This window comes from Myotis myotis, unplaced genomic scaffold, assembly GCF_014108235.1.
Source record: "Myotis myotis isolate mMyoMyo1 unplaced genomic scaffold, mMyoMyo1.p scaffold_m19_p_2, whole genome shotgun sequence".
NCBI lineage: Eukaryota > Metazoa > Chordata > Mammalia > Chiroptera > Vespertilionidae > Myotis > Myotis myotis.
In genome coordinates, this window is record NW_023416324.1 from 160492700 (window position 1) to 160509575 (window position 16876).

The window sequence follows — 16876 nt, forward strand, 5'->3', positions numbered from 1 at the left end:
AAATGCGGATGGCGGGGGTGGGTTTCCATCCCAGGGTATAGTGCTGCCTCCCTGACGGGGGCCTGACTGCAAGCTCCAGGGACTGCGTGGAACACACCTAAGGGCAGGCTTCACTGAGAGCGCGTAAGCCGAGGGCAACTGGACAGACGGCTCGCCCAACACATTGTGCCTCAGGCCTCTGAGATACGGATTAATTTCACACTAGGAGCTTCTGTTTTCTCCACATAGATATTAAGTAAATAGCCTCTAATGCAGTGGTTCTCCACCTTCCTAATGCCGCGACCCTTTAATACAGTTCCTCATGTTGTGGTGACCCCCATTTCATTGTTACAAATTGAACATAATTAAAGCATAGTGATTAATCACAAAAACAATATGCAATTAGATATGTGTTTTCCAATGGTCTTAGGCGACCCCTGTGAAAGGGTCGTTCGACCCCCAAAGGGGTCGCGACCCACAGGTTGAGAACCGCTGCTCTAATAACTTCTGCCCTATACCACTCCTCATCTCCAAATCCTTTCATCTCAAATGTGCGGCTCTCACTTCTGCTGGAGCTTCACGCCTTGTATGTTATGAGCAGTGTGATATATCCTTCAAGGCGGTCCCAAGAAAATTCTCATCCACTAATGCCCCCTCTCCTGTTCTCAGTGTAATTCTGATTGCATTCTCATTATAACCTTTTATGCTCATTTCAATGGCATATTTGCAGGGAGGGGGAGTTAATAAGTCTGTTTCGTCCAGCATTTTGAACTAGAAGTGGCCACCAATTGCTGACAACTGCAGTTTCAACAACACTCGGCCTGTCATTTCCCATTCCGCTGCCTTTGCTCTGAATACCTCAGGAACTCAGTGACACACGGCAGCCCCCACCGGCCTTCCTGCCGTGAGAAGCTCTGGAACAGACAGCGAGGGAAATTCTGGGAGCACGTTCCAACTTGCCAGGATACCAAGATTACCATTCTTCAACACAAATGGACAACAAAAATCCTTTCATTAAGAGATTACATTTTTCTTTGGATGAATCTTATGCCCTAAGTAAATTCTCAAGAATGTGATGTCTTATTTCTCTTGTGAGTGGAACAATTATTAACATACTGTCTAGCTGTGGCTCTCTGGTGTATGGGACCTGAATTCGGTCAGCCCTGTCCAATAGCACAACATAGTACTTGTTGCTGTTGAGCACTCAGAATGTGGCTAGTGTGGCTGAGAAACTAAGTATTTGAATTCAATTTAATTTTATTATTATTTTTTGTTGTTGTTAACCTCACTCGAGGATAGTTTTCCCATTGATTTTTTAAGAGAGAGTAGAAGGGAGGGAGGGGGAGGAAGAGAGAAACATTAATGTGAGAGAGACACATCAATTGGTTGCCTCCGCATGCACCCCGACTGGGGCCAGGGATCGAACCTGCAACCCAGGTACATGCCCTTGATCAGGAATCGAACCTGTGACCCTTCAGTTCAAGGGCCAACACTCTAACCACTGAAAACACTGGCCAGGGCCTAAGTTTTTTTTTATCTAAATTAGTCCTAACCTAAATTTAAATAGCCACATGTGGCTAGTAGCTATTCTTGAACAACTCATTCTCATTGAGGAAACAAAAGACAATAAACAATAACTGATAAAATTATAAATTGGCAAAAAGTAAAAATGTAACATATGTAAGTATAGAAATTCAGAGGAGGGAGCAACTGAAGGTTAGAAAGTTCAGGATTAGATCTATGAGGCAGATCTATGTGCTAATGTAAAAAAAAAAAAAAAAAAATGCCCAAAGATGTTAAGTAAAAAGAGCAAGCTGCAGATGTTTGTATGTATGTATGTTGGTCTACTTATAAATATTTTCATGTATATGTACATAGATTTATAGTTATAGATCATATATAGATACATGCTTATTTTTCATAGGACATTTCTAGAAGGATACCCTAATTGCTGATGGTGGCCACCTACAGAGAATAGAAGTAAAGTTCAAGGCAAGTCACATTTTTACATTGTTTAAATTTTTGTTTCAAAAAATAGTTTAAGATTTAAATCATTTTTTTCTTTTTAACAAAGTTATAGGAACAGCGATGATGAATGGATAGTACATTTTTAAAAGGCCAAAGCAGTCAGCTCTTTCCCGTGGTTATTACTCATGAATGATCTTATGTGATTATTGGGAATATTCCACATCCTATTACCATGGCTCTTCTGTCCTCTAATAAAATGCTTTAAAAAGAAAACATACTTACTTAAAGAAAGCAGCCTGAAAGAGGTAGAATGTAAATTGGGCCTTGAAGCCAGATAGAATGGAGAGAAGGAAGGGCATTCTAGATTAAGGCATAGCCAGAAAGGGGGAGCAGGGATGCAGGCATACAGGTGGGGAACATTGAGGGCAGGGAGTGAGGTGGGGTGAAGGGAGAAGCCCCTATAAGAAGCCTGGGACCAAAGCCCTATAAGTCTGACAGCAAGAGGCCTGGAGTCTGAGACCCAACCATCTTAGTTGTTGGGGAACCAAATATTTACTGAGTGCCCATCATGTGGCAGGTATTGTAATAAATAGGAAACAGTCACAAGTTCAAGGAACCATGTGAAAGGGATGGCATCACATAATGTGAGGACTACAAAGTCTGGACCGCAAAGTACTGCCTCTATCATTTACTGATGTAACCTTGGCAAGTTTTGTAATTATTCTGATCCCCCAGGCTCTTCCTCTATAAAAATGGGGATACAGCCACTTAAACATCCTTATTGTTGAAAGTATTACATGTCCCCTTTTCCCCCTCATTGACCCCTTCTAGCCCATCCTTACCCCCCACTCCCTCCAGGCCTCCACCACCCTACTGTCTGTGTCCATGGGTTATGCATAAATGTATACAAGTTCTTTGACTGATCTCTTCCCACCCACTGTCCCTCCCACTCTTTCCCTCTGAGATTCTACAGTGTGTTCCATGCTTCTACGTCTCTGGATCTATTTCGTTCATCAGCTTATTTTGTTCATTAGATTCCACATGAGTGAGATCATGCAGTGCTTGTTTTTCTCTGACTGGATAAAGCCCCTTTACCATGAGGACAAAATGACTGAGGTTACATGCCTAGCCCCAACAGGGCACCAACAAATGCCAGTCCCCGTCCTATCATACTCTGCCCCCATCCCTAACCCCAAATCGATAGGTAGGGGAGACCAACTATTTTCTTGGCTACCCTTTCTCCACAAAAGTGATACCAGAACAAAGTTCCTGCTGTGTGTGAGTGGGCTGGGCGAGCGGGGCTGGGCCTCTGCAAACAGTGCCGGAGAGTCAGGGTGACGGTACATGGCCTTGTAGGCAGTGACGGAGAACCCCCTCCGTTGTTCAAGGACTTGAGCAGGGGGTGACACGGGCAGACGCCACTTGAGGAGGATTGCTTAAGCAGCAGCAGGAGGGACACACTAGAAAGACAGGATTCAGGAAGTAGGAAACCAGCTTTCAAGCCACTCCAAGCCTCATCTTAATCTCCTCTAAATTCCTATAATACAAACTATTTATTGAACTATTCCAAGCATTGAATTATTCACTGTCATATCCTACTGTTTATATGCACATGCTTTTCTCCAGAGCCACATCATTAAGACTCCTGAGGACAGAGAGCAGATCAGCGACTTCCTTCCAATTTCTCAGGGTGGCGGAGTGCTTCTGAGTGGGAAGTGAACTGGGAAGAAGTTGGTGGGGGGAGGATATTACTACTGGCTAAGGTGGAAACTGAGGAACGATTCAGGCTTTCATGGGGCAGGTCTTCTTGGTTCCCTTCCTCTACCCTCCACGAGTTAAACATAAACCTGCCTTGATGAGGCCAGGCTAGCCCTTGACGGAGAGACCCACATCAACACCAAGAACCCCAGCCTGGACGGAAACCTCATTCAGCTGCACTTCTCAAGAGGCACTAAAGCATCAGCTCATTTGATCTACAGCACAGCCAGGGCCTATCACTACGTTTGTTTTTTCTGATAAGAATGAATTCCAGGACCGAGGGGAAGAAATCTCCCGTAATTTCAGCATTTTTGCCACCATCGCTCCTTTCGTACTTCACTGTGGTGGGGAAGCAGCTCGCCGACACTTGATCCGCCTGAATGGGCCACAGAACAGCTGGAGGAGTTTCTTTCAGCCCCTGGCCCTGGCTGTCTGAGCATCGAGGCCCCCTTGCCCCAGGGCCGAGCGGTGCTCACAGGCAGTGGCACAGGACAGTGCACCACTCTTCCCATCCCAGCTGCTTTCTGCACGGAGGGGTCCTCTTATGCATGTGGGGGGACAACAGAACCCCGCATCCAAGTTGTATCTACCTTCTCATCCCCCCAAGCAAATGGGTGCCCCACTCCTCTTCTCCTGGGAGGAGGCCACACAGGCCTTGAAAGTGGGCTCAGGGCCATTTGGTAAAAAATTCTGGGGTCCTGGGGGCCAGAACATGGGGGATGATATGGCTCCAGTAGCACATGCCTGGGGTAGACAGGTCCCCTGCTCTGAGGCCAGGGTAGAGCAGGAAGAAGGAACAGGGTTTCGAGAACATGAGCTCAGGTTGTCTGGGTCTCACGGTGGCTCTGATGAGATAGAGCCACCGTTTCAGGGGTTCCTGAAAAGATAGCCTCCTTGAGCTCTAGGCTGGCAGAGGCCGAAAAGGAATGTAGTTTTGGCCCGTTCGGTAGACTCTGATCAAATAGCGGTTGTTCTACAGAGACATTAACTTACCACTTGACTCCACGTGGTTGACTTCCACTCAGGCCTAGACCCTATTGGTTCAAGCCAGACGGCCACAACCAAGGAGGAGCAGATCCTTCTAGAATGCTTGACTGCAGGGCCACGTTCAACTCATAACAGGGCACTCCCCTCACTGCTGGCAGACTGGGTAAGGGTCTGAAAGTGTCCTCAGTGCTTCTCTGTGCTTTGACTGCTTCCCTATTTATCCCCATCATTTAAAGAGACAGTACCTCCACATGCATCTTACTAGGTGTTTATCAGTTAGGAATACTTTTTGTAAAAGTTCCTGTGTGAATGATCACAGCCAAAGATCCTATCTGAGAAAGTCTTTAAGCCTTAGAATTTTTTTTCTCTTAGCGACTGGTCTTCGTGCTCTATCCACTGCTGACCCCTGCCGAGACACACACACACACACACACACACACACACAACCAACCTTAGTATTCTGGCTTGTTGCCTTGTGGTTTTAATGTGGCTGCCTGAGCACCGGGTATCATATCTGTATTCAAGACTGGAAGTGGGGAGGGGTGGAATATGAGAGCAGCAGTAATGACCTTTACTTAAAAAAAAAAAAGAAAAAGAAAAAGAAAAATCAGAAAAGCAAGAACTTCCCCAGAAACTCCCTAGCAGACTTCAACCAGAATGTGTCACTGCCACACTTAGCTGCAAAGGAAAGCCCTACAGTGGCCTCTACAGTGCAGAAGGGCAAGGGCAAAGGGGACTGGTAATGAGTTATGTGTTGGCTGTCCAACGTATCTGCCACAAACTAGAATAACCCTAGTAGATGTGAGGGACTGAGACCCACAGAGCCGAGCATCTCATAGTTCAGAGCGTCTCAGAAAAGACATGAACCACAAGGGGCACCTGTGGCCCCACCTTAATGTCACCAAGTCTTCTTGCTAGAAAGGGGGGCTTTATTGGAGAAAAGGGTTCATTTAAGTCCTTGGCTTAAAAATAGGCCTAAAAAAAGGAAAAGGGGGCAGGACAGGCAGCCGTTTTTACCTCTTTCAGGAATAAAAACAGAAAGCGCAGTTCGAACCAACCTCTAACTGCCAGCGTCAGGAGGTGGCAGGAAACAAACCTTTACAGCTTTCTCACGTCGGTGGTGTCCACTGTATTTCTACAGTCATGGGAGGCCCCTGCCCCCACATCCTAGGACCCTCACACCCAGGCTCCAGGGCTCAAGCTGTTGGTGGCAACTTTAAGGAGGGAAGGGGGGGGAAAGCTGGCAGAGCTTCGGGGGTACCACGTGGAAGAGAAGGACTCCTGGCAGCTACAGTGGGCACCAGCCTGGGCCCAAGTAGTAGCCTGAAGATTTAATTTTTAAAAGTCACTCACTTGTAAGAGATTCTCTAAGAGCCCAGTGACTGAAGAGTTGAGGTCCTGAGGTTATTGTAAACCTGACACAGGACTTGTCTGGTGCAGAATGAGCATCTAGAACAGGACCTGGAGGGAGGAGTCAGGTGCAGGCAGGGTCAAGCGGCCGCAGCAATGAAGTCAGAGAACCACGGACCATGCTCAGTGGGTAACTCCCTTGGAGCTCAGGCTTCCATAACCTGCTCAACGCCCAGGTCACTTCAGGTTAACACTGCCTTACCCTTCCCTTCGCTGAGGGCTCCAGGTGAGGAACACCCCTGACAACTTCATCTCTGGTGTCAAAATAACCAGCTTCTTCATTCTGGAATCATCTGAGGTGGCCTTTCCCCAATGCAAAATGTCCCTTTGTGTCCCTGCTGCAGTGGTAACACACACTCACAGCAGCACGCTAGTTTACAGAGCCCTTTCTATGACAGCCTTTCCCTCTGCATTTCTCTCTGCAAGTCTGCAGCTGGAGCCTGGCACTCCCTCTAACATCTTTCCGGAGCCGTCTTCCTTTTGTGCCCACCGCTCACCAGCATGCTGCCATGATGCTGCTCTGGGTTGTCCCAGGCAGGTGGTAAGCGGTAAAGTAGCTCTGCAGGCTGACTTCTTAGCAGCACATTCATTTTAACATGTAGTCCACATGTGACATATGTCAACTATTTCATCAGAATTAACAAAACTTGCACATAGAGACTGCTATACTTTAAGAAGACTGCAATCAAAATTGTGAATGCATTAAATGCCACTGGATTGTTATGTTTAAGGTGGTTATATTTACATTATGTGAATTTGACCTCATTAAAAAAATACTGTTACTATACTTTTTAACTTTATTAAGTACATTTACCATTTTCTTCTTCAGCTCATTTTCTTTTTACATCCCTGTAGGCTAGAAATACAGAAAGAACTAGTTGTTTATTCTCCAACTAGAGGCCCGGTACACAAAATTCATGCACCGGCAGGGTCCTAAGCTTGGCGGGCGATCAGGGCCAATCTGCAGGGCGAATGGCAGGGTGATGGGGGGAGTGGGGTGCTGCACACACGCTGGCCCCGCCCCCACCACTGCTGCCACCAGTCGCCTCCCTCTGCCTGTTGGCACCGCCTTGGCTGGCCTGGTGCCACCTGCTCGCTGTCCCCCCCCCCCCCAACTCCCGCCCACCAGTCATTCTGCAGGTCATTCTGCCGTTTGGTTGATTTGCATATTAGAGTTTTATATAGATAGGTAAGGAAATAGATCCTTAGAAGGTGTGACCTCTCCAACCAGACAATGACAGTAACAAAGGACTCCAGTGCTGGCTCCTGGGCCAGTGTCCATTCCCTGACAGTTCCAAATCAAATAACTCAAAGGCACGATGACCTCAAAGTCACAAAGGAAGCAAGGGCACCAACATACTCTAAGGAAGCGAAGTCATTTCTTCCTCTCCAGTCTGTCTGAATTTGAGGAAGGCGGTCATCTCAGAGGCAGAGGGCAAGAGGGTGGGTATACAGATGAGATCAGTTTGCAAAGCCATCTTTAAATTTTTCATTTTTTATTTGTGAGTGCAACTTTAGTGTTTTATAATGCATTCACAGAGTTGTGCAACCATCATCACCAGATGATTTCAGAACATTTTCATCATCCCCAAGAGAAACCACAGGCCCATTCGCAGTCCCTCTCCACTCCTCCTCCCCAGCCCGTGGCAACCACTAATCCACCTTCTACCTCCATAGGTTTGCCTCTTCTGGACATTTCACATACATGGAATCATTCACTATGTGGCCTTTGTGTCTGGCTTCTTTCACTTGCCATGATGCTTTCGGTGTTCACTCATGTTGAAGCATGTTTCAGCACTTCCTTCCTTTTCATGGCTATCCAAGTGCTTTCTAACCCCTTAGGGCAGCCGTGGGCAAACTACGGCCCGCGGGCCGGATCCGGCCCGTTTGAAATGAATAAAACTAAAAAAAAAAAAAAGACCGTACCCTTTTACGTAATGATCTTTACTTTGAATTTATATTAGTTCACACAAACACTCCATCCATGCTTTTGTTCCGGCCCTCCGGTCCAGTTTAAGAACACATTGTGGCCCTCGAGTCAAAAAGTTTGCCCACCCCTGCCCTAGGGATTCTTCCTGTTGCATCTGCCCTGCCAGCTGTGGGGATGTGGGGGGATTGCAGCCAGGACAACAGAAAAGAGCCTTCATCCTGGTGGTGCCCAGAGAGAAGAAACAGACCCTTCAGCAGCATTGCCACCCTCCTCCACAAACTTTCTCAGATAACAGACACGACAAGGACTGTTATGTCACAACTACCAGCCAGCAGCCTTCACTAGACAGGCCTGTGTGAGCACATGGTGCAGGGCCTCCCGGGCCATTTTCAAAGCACAACGCTTGCACTCTCTCCAGAGAACCGCCAGCCAAACTTGGCACCTGAACAAAGGCAGGGCCCAGTGTCACCTGGGAAGAGTGAGGTGCTCAATCCCTTCCTCCTACAAGCTTTCAGGGGCCTGCTCCTGAATTGTGCCATTGACCCTTGTACAATATGCGGGTTAGGGGCACTGACCCCCAAACAGTTGAAAATCCACATGTCATTTAATTCAGCTCTCTGTGTCTGTGGATTCCCAACTGCAAATAAAAAATACTGTTTTCAATCCATGGTTGGCTGAATCCACAGATACGAAACCTGGGGATACAGAGGGCTCATTGTATATTTATTGGAAAAAATCCACATATAAATGGACCTCGCAGTTCAAACCCATATTTTTCAAGGGTCAACTGTAGATTCACAGTGCAACCTATGAATTTCCCACCACCTCAGTTGTCTTTTGCTCCGATCAAAGTCCTCTAGCTTCTAAAGCATTTCCTGGGGTAGACCCCCGCGTTGAATCCAGGACAAGCATTACCTGCAAATCCCCTGACTGCCACATGCATCTCCACATCAAGTGGATGACTTGACTTCCTAGTGGTCTGAGGCAGCAGCTCACTGAAAGTCTCTCCAATTGGGCATAACACCAGGTATTCTGATAGCTAGTCTTCAATGCGCCCACCTTCTTCTCCCTTCTAGTACAAGATGGACAAGGGATTATCCTGCCCATGTGTAGCAGAAGAAATGGGGACCGGTAAAGGAAAGGGACCGATATGCATTAGCAGAAGATAAGGGGTCCTACCTCCCATCCCATTGCACTGGGTGTACCAAGTGGACACAGGAGAAGGCTAGCTAACTAAACGCTCCTTCCAGGGAAAAAGGGAAAGAAACATTATAGTCAGTTTTTAATTGTCCATATTCCAAGGCACTTATTTAAACCCAAGCTGTGCGCTTCCTGCCACCAGCATATGTGTGCTCCTGTAATCAGGTATTGCATACCCAGACATGACCGACATTAACAGCAAAGCATTTCGGTGTCCCTCCACACCCCCTCCCTGAGTCTTCTAACATAGCAAAGTCATAAAAAAAATAAATAGGGCAAATGGCATATATTCACTTTACATGTGGATCCAAAACAAACCAGGTCCTCTACCAGGTCCATCCTGATGAGGAAAAGGCTCCAGAAGGAGTCTAACCGCCCCCCGCTCTCCCCGCCCGAATCTCCCCCCAGCCTCCCATCCAGCCCACATCTTACCCTCCCTTCAAACTTGGCGGTGGCTCCTTCTCTGATGCAGAGGTTCCGAGGGGGCAGAATGAAAGCAGGGGCCTCGGTCAGGGGCATGGAGCTGACTCTCGAGGGATCCACACTGAGGGAGGTTTTAGAAACGTGTGCCGAGGCAGCCAGCTTCACATCCCCCATAGTCTGCAAACAGGAAGGAAGACGGGTCAGATGAGACAAAGCACAGTCCTGTTTCTCCTCGGGCGGTAGCAGGCCCAGCGTGCTTGCTGGGCCTGGGATTGTGAGTTCCACAGGGAGCGGGTGCCCCAATAGGTCAGAGTCCACCTGGAGCTCCTCTGGGAATGAGAGGCTCTGTGTCCTCCGCACGCACGCAAGGCTGCCAGGGTGAGGCCCAGCTGGTCTCAGACGCCAGCTCCCAGGGCCATGCCCTGGCCTCTGCAAAACCCCATGGAGAACTTCCAGGAAAGCGGCAGCTGGGGTAAGAACAGAGAAACCAAACAGTCCTCCGAGTTTTTACAATACGTATCTAAAATCGGTATATATCAGTCATTGACCCTTCAGAATCAACATCTACATTAGGCATTTGTGGCAGAAAGGAAAAGCTGCTTTTGCTTGCACCATGAGAACTCACAAACTAAAGAAAAACAGGATACAGACTCCAAGAAAGAAAGTAGTTTGGGATTCATATGACAGGATTCTGGGTGAGGTGAGGGTGTGTGGCTGAATGAAGGGAAGGAAGGCTAGGGAGGACATCCTACTTTTGGGGACAAGACTGAAGAGAAGAGAGTGTTTTAAGATTATCTAGGTGAACTCCTTCATTTATAACTGAGGCCCAGAAGATAAGTCACTTGCCCAGAGACATCCCGGAGAGAACACCTTGGGTTCTGACTCCCCGCCCAGGACCTCGCTGGGACTAGACAAGATGCCTCGATGGGGACTGGCAGAGTCAGCTGGCCCAAAGAGAGAGGACTGATTCCAGAAGAGGGATTGGTAACAGGCAGGAATCCAAGTTCTCAGTTACCACAGAAACCAGCTCTGGCTCTCATAAAGAGAGAAAGGGTCCCTTAGGAAGATGGAGTTAGGGGAGAGCTCCCTAAATCCCTTGGAAAGTCTGGAGAACCAGGCTAGGAACACAGGCATCAGTGACGGAATCTGAGCGGTCAGATCCCAGCCAAGCTCACTGGACACCCTCAACCACCACCTAGCATACATCCCAGGTATCCCTGCTCCAGGTGGAAGCTTCCCCAGGCTGGGAAGGCTCCAGGTTGGGACCATGTCTTATGCTCTACAGAATCCACGGCTCCTGGCCTACTGCAGGCATACGACAAACATCCGCTCAACCGAAGAGGAACAATATGTCTAGTTTTTATGTTCTGTTCACTTTTTTGGGATCTTTAGTCACACATTTAAATCGCACACTGTGGGTTGGGTGAGCATGTAATTAGTTTGTTTAAATTTAATAACATCTGCCAAAACCGGTTTGGCTCGGTGGACAGAGCATCAGCCTGCGGACTGAAAGGTCCCAGGTTCGATTCCGGTCAAGGGCATGTACCTGGGTTGCGGGCACATCCCCAGTAGGGAGTGTGCAGGAGGCAGCTGATCGATGTTTCTCTCTCATCGATGTTTCTAACTCTCTATCTCTCTCCCTTCCTCTCTGTAAAAAATCAATAAAATATATTTTTAAAAAAAAAGAAAAGAAAAAGGAAGCCCTGTGCAACCTTAAAAAAAAAAATTTAATAACATCTAATAAAAATAAAATGGAGATAATATTTTGAAGTTGAAGTTAAAATAACAAACACCTAGATTTGTTTAACAGGACACATCCTGCTGGACAGATCCAGCTTTCTCTTTCACTAATACCATATTAGCTTTGCAAACAAGATCCCTTCCAAAAGGTTCGTTGCAGTTGGCAATAATGAAAGCAAACCTTATGTAGCACTTTATGTACGCCAGGAGCTGTTCTAAGCACTTTATGAATAATAGCTCATTTGCTCCTCACAACAACACTGTAAGATAAATAATCCCATCACCCCCATTTTATGGATTAGAAACCTATGTGCAGAGAGATTCAGAAATTTGCCCAAGGTCTTGGCATTGAATAGGGGGCAGGACTGGCACTTGAACCCAGGTGTCTGGCACCAGAGCCCCTATTCTTAACTACTGGGCCCTCTGACCTCCTGTAAGCAGTCAGAGTTGGCTGGTGGGAAGGGGGCCTGAGGTTGGGGTAACAAGGGAGAAAATTGAAAGCTGCTCCTAGCTTTAAAAAATTAAGATTTTCTGTATGTCAAAGCATACTCTGGACAACATTAAAAGATGGATGATAATCTGGGATAAAATGTTTACAGTAAAAAACAAAGGACTAGGACACTTTACATGTAAGAAAACAGCCTGACAGATAAATGGGAAAGGGCTATTCCTTAGATGGCTCATAGAAGACAGACAGATGAGCACTACACATGGACACTGCCTAGTCATAATAAGGACCCAAGAGTGCAACTTAAGAACAAGCTATTATCTTAGGAACTAACCAAATTGATATTTAAAAGGAGCGATAACAAAATGCCAGTGAGACTGTGGTGAGGTGGACATGCTGGTACCCAACCAGAGGAATAGAAATTGGTGTGATCTGTCTGGAAAGCAACTTGGCAAAATGATTCTAAACAAATGTCCATCTTTTTTTCCTAGTAATCCTACATTTAGAAATGTGTAATTTGGAAACAATCAGAGATGCAGCCCCAAATTTGTATGTGAGAATGCTAATCACATTATTTATAGCAAAAGAAACAGAAAAATAACCCAGTTAAATAGAAATTTTTAAAAAACACATTAAATATCTAACAGTAAGATGGGTTAAACACAGTGGAATATCAGTCAGTTATATGAGTGTATACTTACAAGAAAAATAATGATAGAAATTTAATAATATAGAAATTTTAAACTAAAAATAAGTTTTATTATGGAAAATTTCAAAGACACAGAAAAGTAGAATGATAAAATGATCACCTCAACTACTCATCTTATGGATTCAGTTATTAGCATTGTGTCATACTCATATCATTGTGTTTGCGTATGTATTTGCAGAACCATTTCAAAGTAACCGTGATATAATTTTAATGGCATGAATCATGATACATTCATTCACTCAATTAAAACATACTGACTGATTCCCAGAAAAAGAAAAAAGCTAACTGAGTCCATCACCACCAAACCAGTATTACAAGAAATGTTAAAGGATTTCTTTAAAAAGAAGAAGAAAAAGATAAAAATTATGAATAATAAAATGGCAAAAATTGCATACCTATCAATAATTACTTTAAATGTAAATGGATTAAATGTTTCAATCAAAAGACATATAGTGGCTGAATGGGTATGAAAACAAGATCCATACATATGCTGCCCTCAAGAGACCCACCTCAGATCAGAAGACACAGAGACTGAAAGTAAAGAATGGAAAAAAGTATTTCAGACAAATGGAAATGAAGGGGGGGGAAAAAAGTCAGGTAGAAATACTTATATCAGACAAAACAGACTTTAAAACAAAGGCTATAACAAGAGACAGAGAAGAACATTTCATATACAGTAGCCAAGATATGGAAGCAACCTAAGTGTACATCAATAAACAGTTGGATAAAGAAAATGTGGTATATACACAATGGAATATTTCTTGGCCATAAAAAAAAATTGAAATCTTACCATTTGCAACAACATGGATGGACTTACAGGGTATTATGCTAAGTGAAATAAGTCGGACAGAGAAAGACAAATAGCATATGACTTCACTTCTATGTGGCATCTAAAGAACAAAACAAACAAAACAGAAACAAACTCATAGAAACAGAGAACAAAACTGCCAGATGGGAGAAAGGTTGGGGGATTGGGTTAAAAAGGTGAAGAGATTAAGTAGTAGTTACAAAATAGTCCTGGTAAATAAAGTACAGCATAGGGAATATAGTCAATAACATATGGTACCAGGTGGGTATTAGACTTATGGGGGGACACTTTGTAAGTTCTATAAATGTCTAACCACTATACAGTATACCTGAAACTAACATAATATTGAATGTCAACTATAATTGAAAAAAATTTAAAATTTTTTGAAACCTGTTTATTGAACAGCTACCACATGCCAAGCTAGGTGCTAGGGTATGGCAGTGAATAGGTACGTGTGTGTTGTGAGTGGAGTAACATGGTAGGGAAGGGATGGGACTCTTATATCCTGCAGGACTACCTAGGACCATACTCTAGAAGGGACACTGTTCCTCTGCCCTCCTCCACTGCCACTGAGGTGAGGTGACAGATAACACTCTGTGCTGTCAGCAGCAGGAGGGTAGGGAGTGGCGTGGAGGTGGGGGTGGGTGTCCTGAGGGTCAGATCCTGCCATAAATCGAGGGGCACTGCACTTTCTAATTGCGAGCTGGGCAAGGAATGTCAATTCGCTTGGCCTCAGTCTTCTTTTCCATAAAGTGGGAATGATAATATCAGTCTCACAAAGTTGAAGGAGGATTTGAATAGAGTGTGTCTAAAACACATAGTACAGCATAAAGGGGATTCAATAAGTGGTGGCTGTCAATATCATCATCCAGCTCCCAAAGGAAAACCAGTTTCTCCGCCAGAGGACACAGACTCTTTCACGCAGGACAGCAAGATGCCCAGGCCAGCCCGATCTCTTCAGGACAAGGTGGCTGAGTGGGATTACTGTGTAACAGTAATAGAGGCAGATGGCAGGACTCTGAAAAGACGGGGAAGAAGGGTTGTCATGTCTGTTCTAGTAGCACCGTCTAATGGGCAGGGTGTGTGCCTCTGACCCCGTGCTGGGCACCAGTCTTACTCAGTCCCCACAGCCTGCCAGGCAGTTCTGACTATGCTCCTTTTACCAGTGAGGACACCGAGGCTCAGAAAGCCAACCACACTTGTCCAAGGTCAAGAAGCTAAGCTAAGAAGTGAAAACCAAGCCAAGCCCATGACCTAGATGAGGAATTTCCTGCTATTCCCAGTAAAGAGAGATGCCACAGGCAGAGGCTATTGCAGAGAGGAATACTGGGAGTTGCAGAGAGGAATGTGCTTCCCCTTTGCTCTCAGGCCTGGCTTTGGAAGACACAAGGCTCTTCGGCCTCTGCTGTAAGAGGAGCTGAAAACTAGGAGTGGTGGCATAAGGCTCGGGACCCTCTACAAATCCTCTTGATCCAAGACCTGCTGAGGTCCACCTAAACTTCCCAAAGGCCCCAGATACTATCATCAAAGGGAACATGCTTCAGCCCTAGCCAGTTTAGCTCAGCGGATAGAGCGTTAGCCTGTGGACTGAAGGCTCCCTGGTTCAATTCCCATCAAGGGCACATGCCTGGGCTTGATCCCCAATAAGGGGCGTGCAGAAGGCAGCTGATCAATGATTCTCTCTCATCATTGATGTTTCCAGCTCTCTCTCTCCCTCTACCTTCCTCTCTGAAATCAATTAAAAAATAATTTTAAAAAAAGAAACATGCTTAGGCTCAAGAACACAGAAGACAGGAGTAATCCATCCTTAGGGGAGGTGTGGCTTCATGGTTAGAAACAGAACAGGCAAGTCAATGAAGCCAGAAGACATCCAGTCCCCTGCGGTTGTGGGGCAGTTACTTAACTATCAAGCAAGCAGGACCAGAGCCCAGTCCCTGGCGGGCCAGATACCCCAAACGGCTCTGCTCAGTCCATTGCCCCATCCCTTGCTATCAACACATAAAGACTCCTTCCTTGCTGCCAATTAATGGCTACTGACATATTTAGAATGCTCTATCAAAAAAAAAAAAAATCAAACTAAACCATCCTTGTTCCCATCTAACCCCTCATCCATCCTGGCGACCACACTCCCATCAAGAACACCTGCAATATCTTCTCTATCGGCAGAGTGGCGCTCGGTGGCTGCAATCAAACCAACCAACTAGAACAGTGGTTCTCAACCTTCTGGCCCTTTAAATACAGTCCCTCATGTTTAAATACAGTTCCTATGGTTGTGACCCCCAACCATAAAATTATTTTCGTTGCTACTTCATAACTGTAATGTTGCTACTGTTATGAATCGTAATGTAAATATCTGATATGTAAGATGGTCTTAGGTGACCCCTGTGAAAGGGTCGTTTGACCCCCAAAGGGGTCGCGACCCACAGGTTGAGAACCGCTGAACTAGAAAGTTTTACTCAATAATGATCAGGGAAAAGAGAAGAAGAGAAAAAAATGGAAGGGGGTGCAAAAGAGCAGTGGTGTAAGAGCTGGAAGCAGCCCCTCGTCCCCAACACACACACACACACACACACACACACACACACTCACTCACTCTCACACACACACACTCACAAACACACACACTCACACACACTCACAAACACACACACTCACACACATACACACACACACACACACACACACACACTTCTTGAGCCAAAGCTCACCTCCAAATAAGGTTTCCACAAGTAATAGAATGCATTAGTCATTTAAAACAGCACTAAGTTAATTTGACTTGAATTTGATCAAAAGCGCTATAAATTGTCTCTTGACCCAGAAAGGAACACTTTTACTATGGCCAAAATAGAGTGCAACTCTGAGGCAAAAAGACTCAGAATAAAAGTTAAAGATGGGGATCGAGTTGAGTGGCAGAACAGGTTTAGAGAAACCAGCTGACCCCTTTCCTGCCCAAAGTGCATTCATATTAAGTGATCGCTGTCTTTAACTTTGAGTGTCAACCAATATCCTAGGAACTACGCTAAAATTGCCAAGGCATTTTTGCTGATTTTACAGCAGTTTAGGAAAAAAATTATGAATCGCAAGTAAATGAAGTTACATATTCAAAAACTTAGGGAAACCTGATCAATTTTAGAACTACAAACATTCGGCATCATAAATAATCTGCACTTAGGTGCCATCTGTCAATAAAGACTGAACTACAGTGGGGCCTTGACTTACGAGTGTCCTGACTAACGAGATACCAGCTGTCTCTCGGCTGATTTTTTGCTTTGAGTTGATAGAGTAATTTGAGTTAACGAGCTCCTTAACGAGCTCGGTCTCTGAACAAATTAAACTCGTAAGTCAAGGCCCCACTGTACTAGCATCTAATAGTAACACTGCAGGAGGAGCGCGATAGCGCTCTAGCGCTCCCGGTACTTTTGGCGAAAGACAGGAGGAGCATGATTGTGCTCCCCGGCACTTAAGCACCAGTCAGAGTCAGTCAGCAGGGCACCCTGGGAACACCACGTCTTCCGT

The 16876-nt window shown here is 45.6% G+C and overlaps 1 protein-coding gene across 5 annotated transcripts in view; it reads right to left on the reverse strand.

Annotated features, from left to right (window-relative positions):
- MYLK (myosin light chain kinase) overlaps positions 1 to 16876 on the reverse strand; it is a 272007-nt gene that overhangs the window by 161170 nt on the left and 93961 nt on the right. For 4 of the 5 annotated variants that reach the window (XM_036348905.1, XM_036348904.1, XM_036348907.1 and 1 more), the window contains exon 2: positions 9665 to 9832. In XM_036348905.1, coding sequence (XP_036204798.1) covers positions 9665 to 9829 — 165 coding nt within the window. In that variant the 5' untranslated portion in view covers positions 9830 to 9832. Of the gene's footprint in view, positions 1 to 9664; positions 9833 to 16876 lie in introns of those variants that run through there. The other variant, XM_036348906.1, reaches the window with a different exon arrangement.